Source organism: Plectropomus leopardus, chromosome 14, assembly GCF_026936395.1.
Source record: "Plectropomus leopardus strain MGB_pleo_1.0 chromosome 14, ASM2693639v1, whole genome shotgun sequence".
Taxonomy (NCBI): Eukaryota; Metazoa; Chordata; class Actinopteri; order Perciformes; family Serranidae; genus Plectropomus; species Plectropomus leopardus.
This window is the reverse complement of record NC_142189.1, coordinates 23,966,558-23,984,771: the sequence shown is the minus strand read 5'-3', so window position 1 is coordinate 23,984,771 and position 18,214 is coordinate 23,966,558. Positions and strand designations below refer to the sequence as shown.

At 38.7% G+C, this 18,214-nt stretch overlaps 3 protein-coding genes across 3 annotated transcripts; all 3 read left to right on the top strand.

The window, feature by feature from the left end:
• Positions 1 to 208: 208 nt before the first annotated feature.
• ppie (peptidylprolyl isomerase E (cyclophilin E)) lies at positions 209 to 5,933 on the top strand. The gene is made up of 10 exons (XM_042501094.2): positions 209 to 311; positions 740 to 838; positions 2,438 to 2,481; positions 3,459 to 3,485; positions 3,612 to 3,693; positions 3,773 to 3,876; positions 3,965 to 4,088; positions 4,299 to 4,484; positions 4,579 to 4,721; positions 5,730 to 5,933. The coding sequence occupies exons 1-10, from the start codon at positions 281 to 283 to the stop codon at positions 5,796 to 5,798; spliced, it is 909 nt and encodes a 302-aa protein (XP_042357028.1). The 5' UTR covers positions 209 to 280; the 3' UTR covers positions 5,799 to 5,933.
• A 153-nt stretch (positions 5,934 to 6,086) lies between these two features.
• On the top strand, positions 6,087 to 9,141 carry gjb10 (gap junction protein beta 10). The gene is made up of 2 exons (XM_042500736.2): positions 6,087 to 6,586; positions 7,027 to 9,141. The coding sequence occupies exon 2, from the start codon at positions 7,129 to 7,131 to the stop codon at positions 7,918 to 7,920; it is 792 nt and encodes a 263-aa protein (XP_042356670.1). The 5' UTR covers positions 6,087 to 6,586; positions 7,027 to 7,128; the 3' UTR covers positions 7,921 to 9,141.
• A 3,735-nt stretch (positions 9,142 to 12,876) lies between these two features.
• On the top strand, positions 12,877 to 15,608 carry gjb3 (gap junction protein beta 3). The gene is made up of 2 exons (XM_042501319.2): positions 12,877 to 13,047; positions 13,673 to 15,608. Exon 2 carries the CDS (start codon positions 13,743 to 13,745, stop codon positions 14,604 to 14,606), a length of 864 nt encoding a protein of 287 aa, XP_042357253.2. The 5' UTR covers positions 12,877 to 13,047; positions 13,673 to 13,742; the 3' UTR covers positions 14,607 to 15,608.
• The last annotated feature ends 2,606 nt before the right edge of the window (positions 15,609 to 18,214 follow it).

The following is an 18,214-nucleotide window of genomic DNA, read 5'->3' as shown; positions in this document are numbered from 1 at the left end:
TTAGACAAGAGAGGTATAGCAGAGATAGGTGAAGTTTAGAAGTATTTGTGAAAAATGAAAACGATAAAAAAAAGTGGCTTTTCCGCTTATCGTGGCGCTGCGGTGTCAGTCTGCTAAATGTAAAACGTTTGATATGATAATAAAATAAAGTGAAATAGGCGTGATGACGACATCCTCCGACAGGTGGCGCGAGACAACATCTGCTCACTGGGAGGCGGGCTTTATCCTCTCTGCACCAATCACAACCTGCTGAGGTCAAAGTTGAAGGGTTACATCCAATATGGCGGCTAACAAACGAGTGCTGTATGTTGGTAAGTTACATTTACTTTCCTTAAAAACACATTAAAATACATTGTTTCAGTAAACCTAGCTAACGCAGTAATGATATTACGTTACAGACAATGTTATGAGATATAACGAAACATGTATGAAGTGCACATAATATTAAAAAAATGAACTAAACCGGAAAGTTTTAGCCGGTGAAACACGAAAGCGTCACCTGAAAACAAGGCAGCTTCACTGATTTTACACTCTGTACAGTTTTCCCGACGCCGTAAGTGAAGTACGTGATGTTAAGTTGTGAAATGAACTCTAAGTAAATGACATTTAACTCAAAAACAAGCTTTAGTCTCAGGAGCTCAGGGCTCCGGTGGCTCTGATAGTCTCTGTAACGTAGCTCGTAAACATGCACCGTTATCCTCTCGTCTAAATACACTAATCTTATTTGTGTTTGTATCAGGCGGCCTGGCAGAGGAGGTGGATGAGAAGGTGTTACACGCAGCTTTTATTCCGTTTGGAGACATCACAGACATCCAGATACCGCTAGATTATGAAACAGGTAAGATCAGGAGTTTTCTGTTTCAGTTTTTAAAAATTCTTGTTGTTACAAACCAACAGTGATTCTATCTCTGAAACCAAGCAGCCAATGCATTTACGAAATGTGCCAAACTGAATGCATGTTCTTTGCTTTACACAATTTTACAACACACTTTGTGCAAAACTTGAAACACAACTCACTGCTCTGCACTCACTTTACAATTTAATAACACACCCATAGCAAAAAAAAGAAGAAAAAAAGGTTAACGTTGTTCCCTACATTGAATCGCTGTTTTGACAATTGCATTTCCACATTACATTTCCACATTGAAACACATAATAGGCCAAAGGTTGACGTTTTATATATTTTCATAGTTCATAGCCCTTTAACAGTCACACTAAGAAATGCCTTTGCGAAAAAGCTATACAACATTATAGACAGCAGAATATGTTAACAAAATGCATCAATTTATTAAGGAAAAACACATTTTCCCAGTATAATGCACTGTAAAAAGGGCTAAAGTCAATGTAATATAATAGAAATCTAAAAAATAAAAGTAACTTTATGCAGTAAACATATAAAATAAATGAACAAAATAAATAGATACAAATAAAATAAATCTAGTACACAAAACAGTATAAAATGGTAAAAAAAAAAGTCTGCTATGTAATACAAATTTGAAAATAAATGTAACTTCATACAATAAACAAATAAATGCAGAAAATGAATATAAAAAATAAGCAAATGAAATAAATACAAATAATAAATCTAGTAACAAAATCTTTGTAAAATGTATGGTAGGAAAAAATAGTCAGTTGAATATAATAAAACAGAATTGAATTATAGTATAATCAAAATACTAAAATACATTGTGTAAAAGCATCTGTGTAAAATGAAATTGGGTTTTGCCAAGTTTTTAGAAAAGCAATTTGATCACAAAAAATGTCAACCATGCGGTTACAATGACTGTTAAAGGGTTAATGGATAGAGAGATGTGGATGAAGTCTTGTGGCCAGACCCACAAAGAAAAGGGGGATTTAGCCTTTTTTCCAACAAAGATGATTTTTGTTAACATTTACTGTGCATCAGGTCTATGAGAAGTGTAAGAACAGTTTGAAAAAACAAAAACAAAAACATTTCCCCTCAATTTCTGTTGCTAGTGTGTTATGTTTGGAAACGCATCCATTCTTTAACCATTTAGATCCCTGACGGTATACAAAAGCTTTATTGCAAACTGCTATTTCCTGCACACATAAAAAGGAAAAGCCACAAGTGTTTTTCATTTATACTACCAGTGTGTAATTAGTATGTCATGTGGTTAGTTGAATTGTGGCTCATGTTTACTGTATTCATGCAAAAATGCAGAGTTTTAAGATTTTTTTTTTTAAACAATTGTTTGCTTTGAAAAGAGATGTGTAATGTTTTGCTGGTTTGGTGTAAGGTTTTGTTGTTAGTGTGTAAAGTTTAGCAAAAAATAACCCAAAGTTTCAAAACAAATGCCTGAGCAATTAGGAAAAAAACTATAAGTGATGGCAAATACACTGTTTTTATTTAGCAGTATATGATGTGGGTTAAAATGAATATTAATTTGTGTCGATGTGTCTTATGCTCTACTTTCAGAAAAGCACAGAGGTTTTGCCTTTATCGAGTTTGAATTGGCAGAGGTATGTACTCAGTATAGTTCCGTAGTAATACATTCAGGGGTGTATCATCTTGATATTAAACCAATATACAATACTGTGAGTCTGTGTGAGGATCCTCATGAATCAACATTTCAAAATGATGACTTTAACCTGAATAAGGTTATATATTTGAGAGTTAAAAGTTAAGCCTAATTCAGTTTATAGCTGCATTATTGAAAGATATGTTGATGATGTACTGACCTTAACTGAGCTACAACGCCATCTTAAGTTTTAACTAACCTTTGCAACACATGGTAATCCATACCAGTGAATCTAATTTATGTGCAGCCACAAAAGAAACAAAATGCACTTAGTGTATACAATAATTTCGACGCAAAAGAAACATTATGTTTGATGTTTAAGAAGGGTGAACCCCAATTATAAATATGCATATGTTCTTGCATGGAAATATGATAGGAATTGAATAAATGAATGGTATCCTTAATACATTTTCATTGGAATCCTGTCTTGTTTAGAAAACAGTCTTTTATTCTGGTGACTGTTTCAGTGTACACTAGGGCTGGGCTATATATTAATATTATATCAGTATTGTAGTATGGTGCTAGATAATATCTTAGATTCTGGATAATGGAATATTGTAATTGTTGTCTTTTTTCTGCTTTTAAAAGCTACATTACAGTAAAATGAAGTCATTTTTTTAACTAACCAGTGTCTTTTAGCAGCTCTGTTATTTGCCTTTATCCACTCCGTCATTATATTCACATCACAGATAATTATTAATTTATCTACAATATCATTGTGTAAATATTTTGTGAAAGTTCCAGTGGTCAACCCTATAATATCAGTGCAAAATCAATATTAAGGTATTTGGTCAAAGATAATATGATACTTGATTTTCTCCATATCACCTAACCCTAGTGTAAACTGACACCTAATGGGGACTTTCATGGTAAATATTTCTGTGCCCATAACCTTTATTTGCCCTTTGTGTTCTGTAGGATGCTGCAGCAGCTATTGATAACATGGTAGGTGGATCAAATTGCTGCACATTCATTAAAGTTTTATTCGCCTTTTCTGAGACTTAAACATTGTGAGGTGTCCACAAGGTCCAAAAAATGAGCTTCCTGTTTTCTTTTTTTCTTCTCTGCCAGAATGAGTCTGAGCTTTTTGGACGGACTATCCGGGTCAACACCGCCAAGCCCATGCGGATCAAAGAGGGGTCTTCTCGACCAGGTGATTTATTTAAACCCGTTTACAACACACTTTCCCTAGTTTAAATCCTCGGTTCTGATTTTAACTGTGCTTCTGTCAGTGTGGTCGGACGATGACTGGCTGAAGAAGTTCTCAGGAAAGACCGCAGAGGAGGCTGAGGCCGAGGCAGCGGGTGGAGAAACAACAAAAATCACAACACAGGAGGTGAGATGGCTTTCAAAGTCAAGTGCTTTGTTGCCTCTGAATCTTATCTATGTTAAGATAATGAAGTAAGTATGATTTGTCTTTGCAGGAGGAGCCCCCAGCTAAAAAAGGCAGAGTTAATCCTCAGGTCTACATGGATATCAAGATTGGGAACAAGCCGGCGGGGAGACTCCGCTTCCTCCTTCGGGCTGACATTGTTCCTATGACAGTAGGTGCGTGTGCTGCAGGGCTTCCATATTTGCAAAAAAAAACAAACTGTAGCTGCGCAACGTTTAGGTTGCTTGCAAAAGGAACTGACACTAAAATTAATTCAACAGTAGTAAAACAAACCACAAGAGGTTAATTATAGCAGACCCCTTTAAATAACAAAATAATCAACTGCCAAATAGTGACACCGGCATCTTTTCCTGTGTCACATGTAGAAAATTTCCGCTGTTTGTGCACACATGAGAAGGGCTTTGGATTTAAGGGCAGCAGCTTTCATCGCATCATCCCTCAGTTTATGTGCCAAGGAGGTGATTTCACAAACCACAACGGCACCGGCGGCAAGTCCATCTACGGTCGGAAATTTGATGACGAAAACTTTGTTCTCAAACACACTGCACCAGGTGAGGATTTTTTTTTTTTGAGTGTCTTCTCTCTGTGTGAATAACAAGCAGTTTCTGTGGCTAACTGACCGAACCTTGTCTCTGGTGCTCACAGGGCAGCTCTCTATGGCCAACTCAGGGCCAAACACTAACGGCTCTCAGTTCTTCATCACCACTGACAAAACAGACTGGCTGGACGGCAAACATGTTGTGTTTGGAGACCTGGTGGAGGGGATGGATGTGCTCCGTGCAATGGAGGTGAGGAAAAAACTGGTTTACAGTGATAACAAAAGCTTAAAGTCCCTCAGACAACAAACAACAAACAAATCCACTCTCGTTAACAAAACCTAGTTTTTACCCAATGTACTCTTATTCTATATATAAATCACTACTTAGTTCTCGCTTTTGCTACATGTGAATAAAGCATATATACGTACAGCAGAAAGCAAAAACGGCAAAATCAGCAGGGCAGTTTGCTGGTTTACCAAATGCTATAATTAGAGATTGTTTACAGCATCTTGTTTTTTTTAGTAGTATTTTTAACTTTTAACATGTGCACATGGTATGGGCACCCAGGAGCTAAGAACAAAGGTAGACTGTGTCCAGAATTACAAACATTGTCAAAAAAATATTGGGAAAGAACAGAAAAAATCTGAGATGTATAAATAATGAAGGTGGGATAAAAAAGTCCTACAAATTATGGCGGACAGTGCTCATAAAATTGACCTCAGGAAGATGCTAAAGAGCTGCTGCAGCAACCAAGAACACTTGCAAAAAGTTTTTCATACCAAATGTGATAACGTAAAATTTGTAACCATAATTCACACGAGACACTTCACATGTTTTTGTTGTCTGTACTGTGCATGTTGTTATTTATTGTATGTATTGTGATTTAACTATAATTTCTTCTAACCAACTGGTGAATCCAAAGGCAATAAAGGGTATTATTATTATTATTATTATTATTATTATTATTATTGGTGTTATTATTCTTATTATGTTGTTGTTGTTGTTGTTGTTGTTGTTGTTGTTATTTTTTTAGAGATGACATGAAGTTAATCTGATTTAAGTTGCAAAAATAGAGAGATAATATGTGTGATCACGCTGCTTACAAATATTTAGATTATAATTGTAAACATGTAACTCGAACATCTAGATGGAGGAGCTTTATCTTATCCTAAAATAGGTAGTTATATTAAAATAATAGCTTGTAAAAGCTTAAAGAAAGTAAATGCCGTATCCTTTAAATGTGTTTTCTCTCTGCAGGCTCAGGGAAATAAAGACGGCAAGCCGAAGCAGAAAGTCATCATCTCTGATTGTGGAGAATATGTTTGAACGAAAAAGAAGCGTGTGCTTGTCTGGAGACAGTGTTTGTCCGAGAGCATGAGTGTGTTCATGGTCTTTTGTACTTTGAACCTGCATCACCTGCCATGTAAATATTTCAGTAAACACCCTTTTTATATAAAGAAACTACAGCTTGATGTCTTTTACTTACTTAATGTCACACTGATCCACTGATTGTTGGCTGACCTCATTATAGCTGCATAACTAACATAATTACTAACTACTCTACTACATAGAAGGTAGAGGAAGATAGAAGGTAGATTTATTAGTCATTTTTTAAACAAAGTGTAAAAAACGAATTAGATTAGTCCTTGATCCTGTGCATATTTTCCTAATAATTTTGAACTTAAAAATCACAAACTCCAACGGTATGTACGGTATGTAAAAAATGCAAAAATATATTTTAAAAAAGTACACCATACAAATAATGCATGCTAAAATATACCAATTTAATGGATTTCGTGTAAATAACAAAATGATCACGTGCAAGGAGCCGGTTTGACCACGTTACATAAGTTTTATAAATGTTCCCAACTCAAATAAATGAATTATATAGAAAATTAAACGTCGCCCTTTCGCCTCACCTGAACAGAGGTGTACTGAGAGCAGTGAAGCTGCCACACCTGAGCAGGTTAAGTGGGGAGAAGAAACGGCAGCAAACAGCTCCACCCCCTCCACTCCTGTCCTGTTGAGAAATTACTGAGATTCTCCGCGGAGAGGTTCATCCCAAAGCCTGTTCCTCCGCTCCGACACTGAGCCGCAACGACAGCGACTAAACTGTAAGTATTCTAAATTTATATGTACAGTAATGAACAGTACAATAACGCGAAATGTTTCGGATTTATCCGATTGGGCTGGTTTTCAGACGTGGATATTGTGGATATGCGCAAATACGCACGGAAAGTACAAACTTAAAAGAGTTTAAGCGCAGTGGTTCGGAGGTAAATGGCTGATTTAGTAAGAGATATCCGACTTTTTCTCAGTACAGCGACAAATTAACACGTTTCTGCCTGTATAGTAAGGAAGTCTGTTTGGTTAATGAAAGTTTAGAGGCACTTTTAGGCACCCGTTTTGCTTTTTTTTCTCACATTTCTTTCTGCCTTCGAGATATGTAAACACATGAAATTATATGCTAATGATGTGGTTCCCCCTAATTTTCAACAGCTGTTTTATCCTTCAGTTTTATCTGTGGTATGACTGTGTCTTATTTTTGGTTTAGGCTGGTAGAAACCTGAGCTCCGTCTGTACCGTTTCAGCTGGAAAGAGCTTCCTCTGTCTTCCATCAGCAGGAAGAGAAGACAGACTGTGAACAAACCTCGTCATGAACTGGGCATTCCTCCAGGGCCTCCTCAGTGGGGTGAACAAGTACTCCACAGCGTTTGGCCGAGTGTGGCTCTCTATTGTCTTCCTCTTCAGGGTCATGGTGTTTGTGGTGGCGGCGGAGAAGGTATGGGGTGATGAACAGAAAGACTTCAAGTGCAACACGGCTCAGCCGGGCTGCCACAACGTCTGCTATGACCACTTCTTCCCCGTCTCCCACGTCCGTCTTTGGGCCCTGCAGCTCATCTTTGTCACCTGCCCCTCTCTCCTGGTGGTCATGCATGTAGCCTACAGGGACGACAGGGAGCGAAAACATCGGCTCAAGTACGGCGAAAACTGCCGCCGCCTCTACCAGAACACGGGGAAGAAGCGCGGAGGCCTGTGGTGGACATATGTCCTCACTTTGGTCTTCAAAATAGCCGTAGACGCCACCTTCGTCTACCTCCTGTACCACATTTACGAGGGTTACGACTTCCCCTCGCTCATCAAATGTGAGCAGAAACCCTGTCCCAACAAGGTGGACTGCTTCATCGCTCGGCCCACCGAGAAACGCATCTTCACCATCTTCATGGTGGTCACCAGTCTTGCCTGCATCCTTCTCTCTATCTTTGAAATCCTCTACCTGGTTGGCAAACGCTGCCGTGAATGTTTCAGCTCGGTCCATAACTCTCGCCACCACATGACCAACACGCTGTCCAGCGGAAGCAACTTGATGGAGTCAAATACTCTAAAGGGGACGGGCAAATCCACCCCTGAAACGCCTGCTCCTTCATACGCCGTTGCCATATCTTGAGAGATAAAGGCAAAGACTTCATTAAAAACAATGTCGTGGGAAAGGAAACATGCCTCTCCTTCCTCTGCAGGCACTTCCTTCAAAGACTTGAGAGCAGACTTTAGTGTGCTCGGACTCTGAACTACAATGGAGGTAGTTTTTTTTTTGTTTGTTTGTTTTTTTTTTTTTACTTTTGTGTCCACTGTCAGAGAATATGGAATTGTGCACCAAGAGACTTATGTGTCATTGATCAGGAATGTGCTTGCTGTTGTGGGTTTGGGTCAGAGAAGTAACAGCTCTGCAGCCCTGGCAAAGAAAAATCAACTTTGTGTGATTCAGATTTAGTCTTGAAACCCACTATGAGTCACTCCAGGGTTTGGCGATGGCTTTCAAACACATGTGGTTCTCTGTGTAAAGTTTTCCCTCTGCTCAGCTCCCAACCCCAACATGCTTAACTCAAACTGGTTCAAACATTTTCTCCCTTTACTCACACGTTCACATCTTGTGAACACTCAACCCTTTGAAACATGAGCAAATGGTCCTGATTTTTTTTCAAAAACAGAAGAAGAAAGCAATGAGCTACTTCATGAGAAATGACCCAAAATTAGCAAGAAAAATGTAAAAAAAAATTATAAGAAATTTAACTGAAAATAAACCAAAAGAGAAAATTAAAAAACAAAAACAAACAATAAAACAGCCAAAGAAAGTGCTACAAATTGTATATTTCTTTGACTTAACTTTAAATATATAATTTCGAGAATTATCTAGTTTTCTGGACATTCCCCCTCCTTTTTTGATATTATCTAATTTTTAGATCACTACCTTGTTATCTGGTACACATTTTTTTTGCAGTTTGCAGGACATTTTTTGCCTAGTTGCTCATTATGTTTTTTCCCAGGTTTTGGAGGGAAATCCAACCAATTTTCTCAGGTTTCAGAGGTTTAAATGCTTGTGAAATGCATCTGAATGCAGCACAAGAAAACTGACTCCAATACAGGTTTCAAAAGGTTTATTTATCAAAAGCTTTGAAAGACTCTGCTGTTGTGCGTGTTACTGTTCTGACCTTTTTTTTTTTTTTTTTTAAAGTTTTTCCTGTTTACAGGCAGTAGAGAGCAATGAAGGCAAAATGCAATGTTTGTAAACACAGTTGTTAATAATATCAGAATGTGCTAAGGTGCAGTGTGGCTGCACGTTTGTTAATAATATTTTTCATTAAAGATAATTATTTTCATGCTTTGGAAACGTGTTTTTTATGCTCTTTTTTTGTAAGATTGAGAAAAAAGTCCTTCAACAATAGTGCATTAACTAATTTAACCATAACATATACATATGTCTCAGCATCAGGAAATACACTAAAAGAGGGATTTGTTGATTCTGCACAAGTTCTGTTGTTTGACAAAGCTCTTGGACTCGCTTCCGTCTTCCACTTTTTCCATGTTTCATAAAGCCCTCCCTCCCCGTCAGCGCACAAATTGCTCTGTTGCTAAGAGCAGCGCCCTCATTGTTTAGGTAGATTGGTACGTTGGTAAGGGCAGAGGAGGAGTCTCCCACCCCTCAGTTTGAATCACCCGTGCTGACGGGTGTGGCCCCACCCAGCGCAGGAATTTGTCTGTCTGTGCCGCATCTGAATGGATAATTCCAGTATTTACACTGCTGTGTGTGACGGGAGGGATGTCGTTTTCTTCTTGTAGAGCCAGTCAGATAATTTTTGAGATATCTGCTGTCACCTTAATATCACAGATTAGGATAGATTTAGTTTGAGCAATAAAGTACGACATTTAAAAAAACTCAAACAATGAAAGGATAATCTGCAGGCGCCAAAGATTTCATCGGAAACCGATCATTTCTATTTCAGGTGACGGTATATCCGATGAACTCTATTAAAAAGAGGTCTGTAGATTATCATGGTAACCAGGGCACTGTTTTCAGGAAAAGACAAGCTGCTGCTGCTGAAAAGTCATTTTTCCCCTCTGTGTTGATGTGGCAGCAGGAATGTCACAGATGGTTATCTGAATCCACAAGCAGGAAGTGGAAAACGATGTTTTTGTGAGATTTGAGGCTCAAGAGGTTTATTGTCAACCTATTAAGTAAACATTATGGATGAAATGTTCTTTCTCTGGGACCAGTGACGTTAGAGTTAAAGCCCTCAAGTGTTACATCAAATTGGAAGTCTAACAAGCTCAGCTCCACTATGCAAATGTCTCTTTACTCAGTTCATCAGGCCTCACTGGTTGGTTCAGTTGGCACTGGTTGTAAATGTACCCAACATTCACTCCCATTTCAAGATCCTCCCAGCTCTTCTCTGCTAGTATTTCTCCTCTCGTCCCTGCCTTCCCTGCGCTGGTACATTTCCTTCCTATCACAGTACCACCCGTGATAAGCAATGTGTTTATCCTCTTTGCCTTGGCCTGTCTTGTCGAGTCTTGCAGCTGGCAGCGGCTGAGTCATTGGGGCGCATTCCTTCCAGGTGTGTCTCAGCAGACTGCCTCGACCAGTTCTTCATCTGGAGCCTTGAAGCTACTTTACTTTCCCCTCCCCCAACTCTCTCTCTCAACTGCAAATATTGCCAGATGAAGTGCTCTTGTAGTACAGATGTTGTGCTCATGTGCTCAGGCTTTACGGCACAGATGAACTTTCCTGAAAAGCGCAGCTGTAGTTGATACTTCTAGCAATAGTCTGAGAGTTTTCGCTCATGACTGCAAGACTTTGAGATGAAGTGCTTCCTTTTAGAGATGCCAGAACCAGCGGTGTAGGTCTTTTATCCACATTGGTTGGGGGTGCACATATGAAATGGGAGGTTTTGTGGTCCTCTGCCAGAAATTTTTTTTTGCATTCTGCTATTTTTTATGCAGCAATTTGTTATCTGTGGGTTTTTTTGTGTTTCACTGGGATCACATGTAACTGTTACGTGACCAGATCGTGTGTATTAAAAGATGGCGCCTCCGTATATACATCTAGGTCTGAAGAGGAGCATTAGCTCGAAATGTCACTTGTGGTTGTGCCAAAAAATGCACTTAAGGGAGCTACAGCGTGCAGACCTTTCTTCATGCTGTGTTTTTTTTGGTCCAGCACCTGCCTTATATGGTTTTTGGATGTATGTTACTACTGCACCTTTTGCACCAGTTGTGCCTTTTCTGAATCATTTATGGTGTAAATGTCTCTAATTTTGTCAAAATGTAAGTCTACTTCCTCTGCTACTTTTATGTTTTAATCAGTGGGAACAGGTGCACTAAATGTTAAGGGGAATGTGTCCCCTTTGTTCCCCTGATATCTACACCTCTGGCAAGAACAATAACATGCTCTTCACATTATTAATTTTCACTCTTGACAATAGATAAATGGAGCTGTTCATATCGTAGAGAGTTTATTATTTGTTCAGAGGTGAAAATATGAAAAACTTTTTTTAATTTTGTCGTTTTAAGTTTTTCCTTATCAAATGTGAGAGTTCAAGAAAAGAGACATGCCATTTTGCTGTAACGCCCTTTTAGGCAAATTATTTGTGATACTGGGCTTCATAATGAAATTTAATTGAATTTAAACATGTAAAATGCTGATGTAATTACTGTAATTACTTGCCTATGTTTCAGCCAGGTATCAGACATCTGAATTACTATCCATATTTTTGTTTCACATCTCCTTGTTTCAGACAAGGTGAGGAACAAAAAACACCAGTTCAGCTTGAATATCAGGTTACTTAAGTTTGCAATGTGGCATCTCAACGGCTCCTATTTTACAGCCTTGCAAATTACAGTTATAACTGGATTTTTTTAAGAAAAACTTCTGGAGAGTGCTTTCGTAATTTAGAAATGCTGCCCTTAGTTGTGAACTGTTGCTATTGTGATCCCAAAAAAGGCCCATAGAGACATTGTAAGTGATTGTGCAAATAACTGACTTGACTTGAAACTGGTGATACATGAGCATGTCTTTTATCCTTTTATATAATGTCAACACACAACTAAATAGCTCTGAACACAGGCAACGGTCTACAAGAACTGGCATGCTGTGGCACAGCTATGGCATTCTGTGGCTTAAGCTCACATTTTATATTCCCCACAGCATCTGCGAAGTTTTGTAAAGTGTAAGCAAAATAAGTTTGACGGGGAAAGAAGGTGAAGAGTGAAGTAGAGACAAAAGCTTGTGATCTAACAATGAGGATGAGCTCAAAAGCACTCAATTGTGACAGTGTTATCTGAGCAGAGCTGGGCCTTAAAAGGAATGAAGGAAACGGAATACGCCTTCTTTGCAGTGTTGTGTAAAAAAGAAGGAATGATGGTGCAAGAAAAAAAGTTAAAGAGGAACAAGGAACATTGATATTTATCTGGTTATATGACAACAAATTCATTTGATTTGATCTCGCCACTCTGACTCCTACTCCATCATGTGACACCACCTTTCTTACCCTTCACAAAATCCCCCTAAAAACTCTTGCCCAATACTTATCCTTTCATCATGCTTTTGGTAACTCACAACTAGGAAAGGATAAGGACATGCACAACAAACAAAAAAAAATTCACCTAAGGGTGTGTCTGCCTCTTACGTCCGACAATGTGAAGTACTCAGAGACACGTTGGGACAGGGAGACAGCCCTTCCTGGAAACATGGAACTTAAAAACAATGACACTAAATTTGTCATCTTGAAACTTTCTATCAAACACTAAACACACCTAACGCTCCTTGCCTCATTTAACCCCTACTTGGACCCTGGTGGTCCCCATGCTGCCAATCCCACCCTTGAACCATGTGTGTACCCAAAGGCTCTGATTGGTTTCTGTGATCCCTAACTTAATTGCTCACGTGGATGCCCATCCTACAAATCCAAATGACCTGGGGATGATTTCTTTTCACTTTGATAACTGTTATGCAAAATTAGTTGCTACCAAAAAATGGGGTGTGTATGAGAGAGAGAGAGAGAGAGAGAGAGAGAGAGAGAGAGCGGAAGGGAGGGAGGGAGACAGGAACATCTGGGGTAGCTCCAGTCCAGTCTTTCTGCTTTAACCCCACCCACAGGCGCATTTCTCAACACTGCGCTCCCCTACCTGCCGAGGGAACCCAAAATCTGTGCGTTAAAGGACTAAAACGACACCGAAGCGGAAAGAAATATATATCATCGCGTGTCCGTCGACTCACGATGGACTGATACTTATTTTGGTAAGTAAAAAAACTCAGTGTAATGACCTTATGATGCGTAAAAGATGAATTTTAACTTCGTAAAGTTCGCGTTTCAGCCAATTGGAAATGTTCTTCGGCTTTTATACGGCAGTCTATAGTACGACAAATAATCTCTGATCGTTGTAGAAGTACCTCATGTCGGTAAAGAGTTAAACTTTATAAGGAAATACGGCTGAATAACGTAGACAGCCCGTGCGTAAAAGCCAGTTTTTCGATTCTCATACATAATTAAAAGGCTGCTTTTAATGTTAACACATACACGTCACGACGCTGACACGTTTTTTAAATAAATATTTGTATAAAAAAATGAAGTACTGCTTTCTGTATATAAACTCTGGGTGTGTTAATATCTAAGTCCGACTTGTTTCCTTCATCAACGGTTTGGCTCGAGGCCTACTCATTACTGTGTGTTATTGTTAGTTGAGGTTTTTGGTATGGTTGATAGATGAAGCCAGCGGGAGATGTTTTTACATTAAATCAGCTTTGGAAGATAGATTGGAGATCTAAAAATTCAGAATGAAAGGTTATGTGTTATTATGAGTGAAAGCAGAATACTCAGCAGACAATGAAAACACATTCACTCAATTCATTCTGCCTCTTCCAGGTTTGAAGATAAACTACAACCAGCAAGAGAGGAACTCCAGACAAGACGTATTTGACTGCCAGCCAAGGACATGGACTGGAAGACTTTCCAAGCCCTGCTCAGCGGGGTGAACAAATACTCCACTGCGTTTGGGCGGGTATGGCTGTCTGTGGTGTTTGTGTTCAGGGTGATGGTGTACGTGGTGGCAGCGGAGCGTGTGTGGGGTGACGAGCAGAAGGACTTTGACTGCAACACAAAGCAGCCTGGCTGTGCCAACGTCTGCTACGACCACTTCTTCCCCATCTCCCACATCCGCCTGTGGGCCCTGCAGCTCATCTTCGTCACCTGCCCGTCCTTCATGGTGGTGATGCACGTGGCGTACCGCGATGATCGCGAGCGCAAGTACAGGGCGAAGCATGGGGAAAACAGCAAGCTGTACAACAACACGGGCAAGAAGCACGGCGGCTTGTGGTGGACCTATCTGATCAGCCTCTTTGTAAAGACGGGCATTGAGGTCTCCTTCCTCTACATCCTGCATCGCGTCTACGACAGCTTCTACCTGCCGAGGCTGGTCAAGTGCAGTGTGGATCCTTGTCCCAACCTGGTGGACTGCTACATCGGCCACCCCACTGAGAAGAAGGTCTTCACCTATTTCATGGTGGGAGCATCGGCCCTCTGCATCATCCTAAACATCTGTGAGATCATTTATCTCATCTCCAAACGCATTGTGCGATGCGCCAACAAGGTCAAGAGGCGCAATCGCAACATGGCCGTGCATCATGAGGACTACAGCAAGGAACCCTTTAACGATTGTGACGTGGATATGTCGAAGATGGACCTGAAGGACAAGCCTCCGTCCTTTAGGAGTGCGTTCAAGTCTTCAAACCGGCTGCAGGGACTCAAACTGGAAGAGAGGATTCGGGCATCTGCTCCGAACCTGTCCACTTCTTCGTGAGGCTGAAGATCGAGAGATGCTTGGACTCGATGACAAACCTCAGTGAGACTCAGAACTATGAGCCAATTTAAAGTATGTGTCAAACCCTGGAAGTTGAGTCATCTGTACTGGATTCATCCTGTGGGCCCCTGTGTCCACATTTCTTGGACTCTTCTGAGTTTATGAACTTTCCAAGTCAACATCCTCAATATTTACAAGTCACCTTTAGAGCCAGATTGATTTAAATATGTGTTCGTTTTTAAATACAATAAAGGTCTCAGTGCCTTTTAAACCATATCAGAACATTCCTTTGAGGTGTCTCTGTCCTTCTTTTCATCAGAGTTTTGACTCTGAAAGCTTCGCTCACGGAGTTAGGACACACCTGGTGGAGGTATTCACCCTCCCTGCCAGTGTATACAGTGGTGTGTCAGAATGCTCTGCTGTCACTGAATGTTTGATGTCCATTTCAGTGGTCTCTTTTGTTAAACTGAACTGACACAACAGCTTCACCACAATGAATGGTAAACAATTCTGCCTTGTGAGTGTGGACACTCCAGAGTCATAGAGTTATGGCTGAGCAATACTTGAAGGTGTGCAAACTGGCCAATATGTTGTTGTTTTACTGCATTTATTTTCTCACATTAAATGTATAATTGGTATATTTCTTTATCTTAGGCTTCGACGGACATAGCTTGGTCTCAGGTTTATACTGCACAGTCACATGCTGTATATAGACTGCCTATGCGTTTGGACATGCTTGTACACAAACTCGCCGAATACAAGACCAATGTTGATTTAAATAAGGCGAAAGGAATGCTGCTGTTTAATTTTGTGTTGGTAGAGCTGGAGCACAGAGGAGGATGTGGAAGGAAGGACAGACAAACAGATGGCTCATTGAACTACTTTTTTGGTGAGTCCCTAATCGTCCTCTGTAGACATCACATGGAGATGTATTTTATGCACTTGTTAAAAACTTGTTAATAATATCATTTTTACAAAACTAAATAAATTAAATTTATTGAATGTGTGTTTGTGTTTGTTGTTTTAACAGTAAGAGCTGGAATATGGTTTCCGTTTACATGTGTTGGACATTTTTTTCTCCCACGCCTCTCTCTGATCATCCTTATTATTTTAAGAGCTAAATTTTTCCAATGCTGCCGACTCATAACTAAGTTTCTTACAATGACCACATTTGCATGCCAATTTAACCTTTTAAATGATCTGTGAGTCATTATGACATACTATTTTCCTGTCTCTGATACCCATGATGTATAAGTGTTGTGGAGGCCTGCAGTAAGAATCTCAGTCTGCCTGTCAGACTTGCCAGTCAGGTTTAAAAAAGGTGTGGCGAAGAAAACAGTTTTGTTAATTCTAAATCTTTTCCGCAACAAACTGCGAAATCACTATAGTATGTAAAAGATTAACACCTACTTAATATGGTTTATAATGGCTTCAAATGAAATTTTGCTGGGCAAAAAAGGACAAACTGGAGTTGTGTGTAACAAAGGAAAAAAATTACACATCCAAACCACAATATTCTTGGTAACAGTAACAATATTTCTTTATGTATTGCTCAACCAATTACATTTCCTGTTTAACAGTCTGTAGATTCATGACCATGACATTTAAAAAAACAAATTACACTATGACTTTTTAATGACATACTAGACTATGATATTTTTTGACATACTATAGTGACATTTTTATGACATACTGTTTATGATGACTTGTTTAACCCCATGTTTTTAAACATACTATACTATAACTTTTGTAAGGAATACATTATATAACTGTTTTTGACACACAATACAATGCATTATTTGTCAAAACACTATGTGTGACTTTTTAAATGACATACTATGCTATCACCTTCGCACGATATGCTATAATTTTCATAAGATATTTAGATATTTAATTTTTTAGAACACATACTTTGATATTTTGTTACAGGCCAAAATGTCATAATGTAGCAAGCTGAAAAAATGGTTGAAAACAATGCAGTATAGTATGTGGAAAAACGTCAAATATTGACATGTTATAGCTTGTTGAGACATGTCATCGTATACAATGGCGATAAAAAAGGCCAAAAACGTCTTAATATAGCATGTTGAAAATATGTCAGAAAACGCCATAGTATAGTATATCAAAAAATGTCAATTTTTGACATGTCGAAAAAATGGCTTAAAATGACATATTATATGTGTATACAATGTCAGAAAAATGCCAAAAGCGTCAAAGTATAGCATGTCGAAAAACTGGATGGAAAAGACATAGTATAGTGTGTCGAAAATGGCTGTAAACAACATACTATAGATTGTAGAGACACATCATAATATAGCATGTCAAAAAAAGGCCAAAAAGTCATAGGTAAGGCAAGGTAAGGCAGCTTTATTTGTATAGCACATTTCATACAACAGGGCAATTCAAAGTGCTTTACAGAGCAATAAAATATAAAAACATAATAAAAGATATAGATTTACATTAAAAGAGATACAATATGTATACCAGGTAAAATCAATTACTAACTAAAAAACAACTACTTTTTAAAATAGCAAAAGTGCAGATAAGAGGTGCAAAGATAAAAAGATAATACAAAATTATTTAAAATCAAGTTTAAAGTTTAAGTTAAGTTTAAAATTTGTTTGTAGTCATTAGCGGGTGGGGTAGGCAGTGTTAAAAAAGTTTTTAGCTTTGACTTAACAGTGGTCGGAGTTAGGGCTTGTCGAACCTCATCTGTTAGGTTATTCCAGGTGTGTTGCATGATTACAAAATGCTCCTTCTCCATGTTTAGTTCTGATTCTTGGGATGGTCAGTAGGCCGGCTCCACATGTTCTAAGGGTTCTTGAAGGTGCATATGTCACAATCATGGCAGAGATGTATTTTGGTGCTGAGCCACAGAGTGATTTATAGACAAGCAGTGAGTTTTTAAAATGAATTCTCTGAGTGGCAGGTAGCCCGTGTAAGGATATTAGAACTGCAGTGATGTGGTCATATTTCCTTATTTTTTTACCATGTCCAAAACAAGGCCAAAAATGTCATAATATAGCATGTTGAAAAAAATGGCTGACAACGAAATAGTATAGTCACTATACTATGGCATTTTCAGCCATTTTTCGACATGCTAAATTATGACATTTTGGGCCTTTTTTTCGACATTGTATACTATGGCATGTCTCAACAAGCCATATGTCTTATTTATCATGTTTTTTGAGATGTCAAAATTTGACATTTTGCGACATACAGCTTTTTCAGCCTTTTTTTCGACATGCTAAATTATGACTTTTTTGGCCTTTTTCTGTTGACATTGTATACTATGATGTGTCAGTTTAAGCTTTAATATGTTTATGTTTTTGACATGTCAAAATTTGACATTTTTCGCCATACTGTAGTATGGCATTTTCTGTTGTTTTCTCGACATGCCCTATTATGGTGTTTTTGCCCGTTTTCGCAACATTGGTATGGCGTGTCTTGGCACACTGTTTTATGTGGTTTTCAGCTGTTTTTGGGACATGTCATATTTTGACATTTTTTGCAATGCATAAGTAACCTATGGCATTTTCGGTCGTTTTTTCGACATGCCATATTATGGTGTTCATGTATATTAATAAATATTGGTTTCTTTTGCTTTA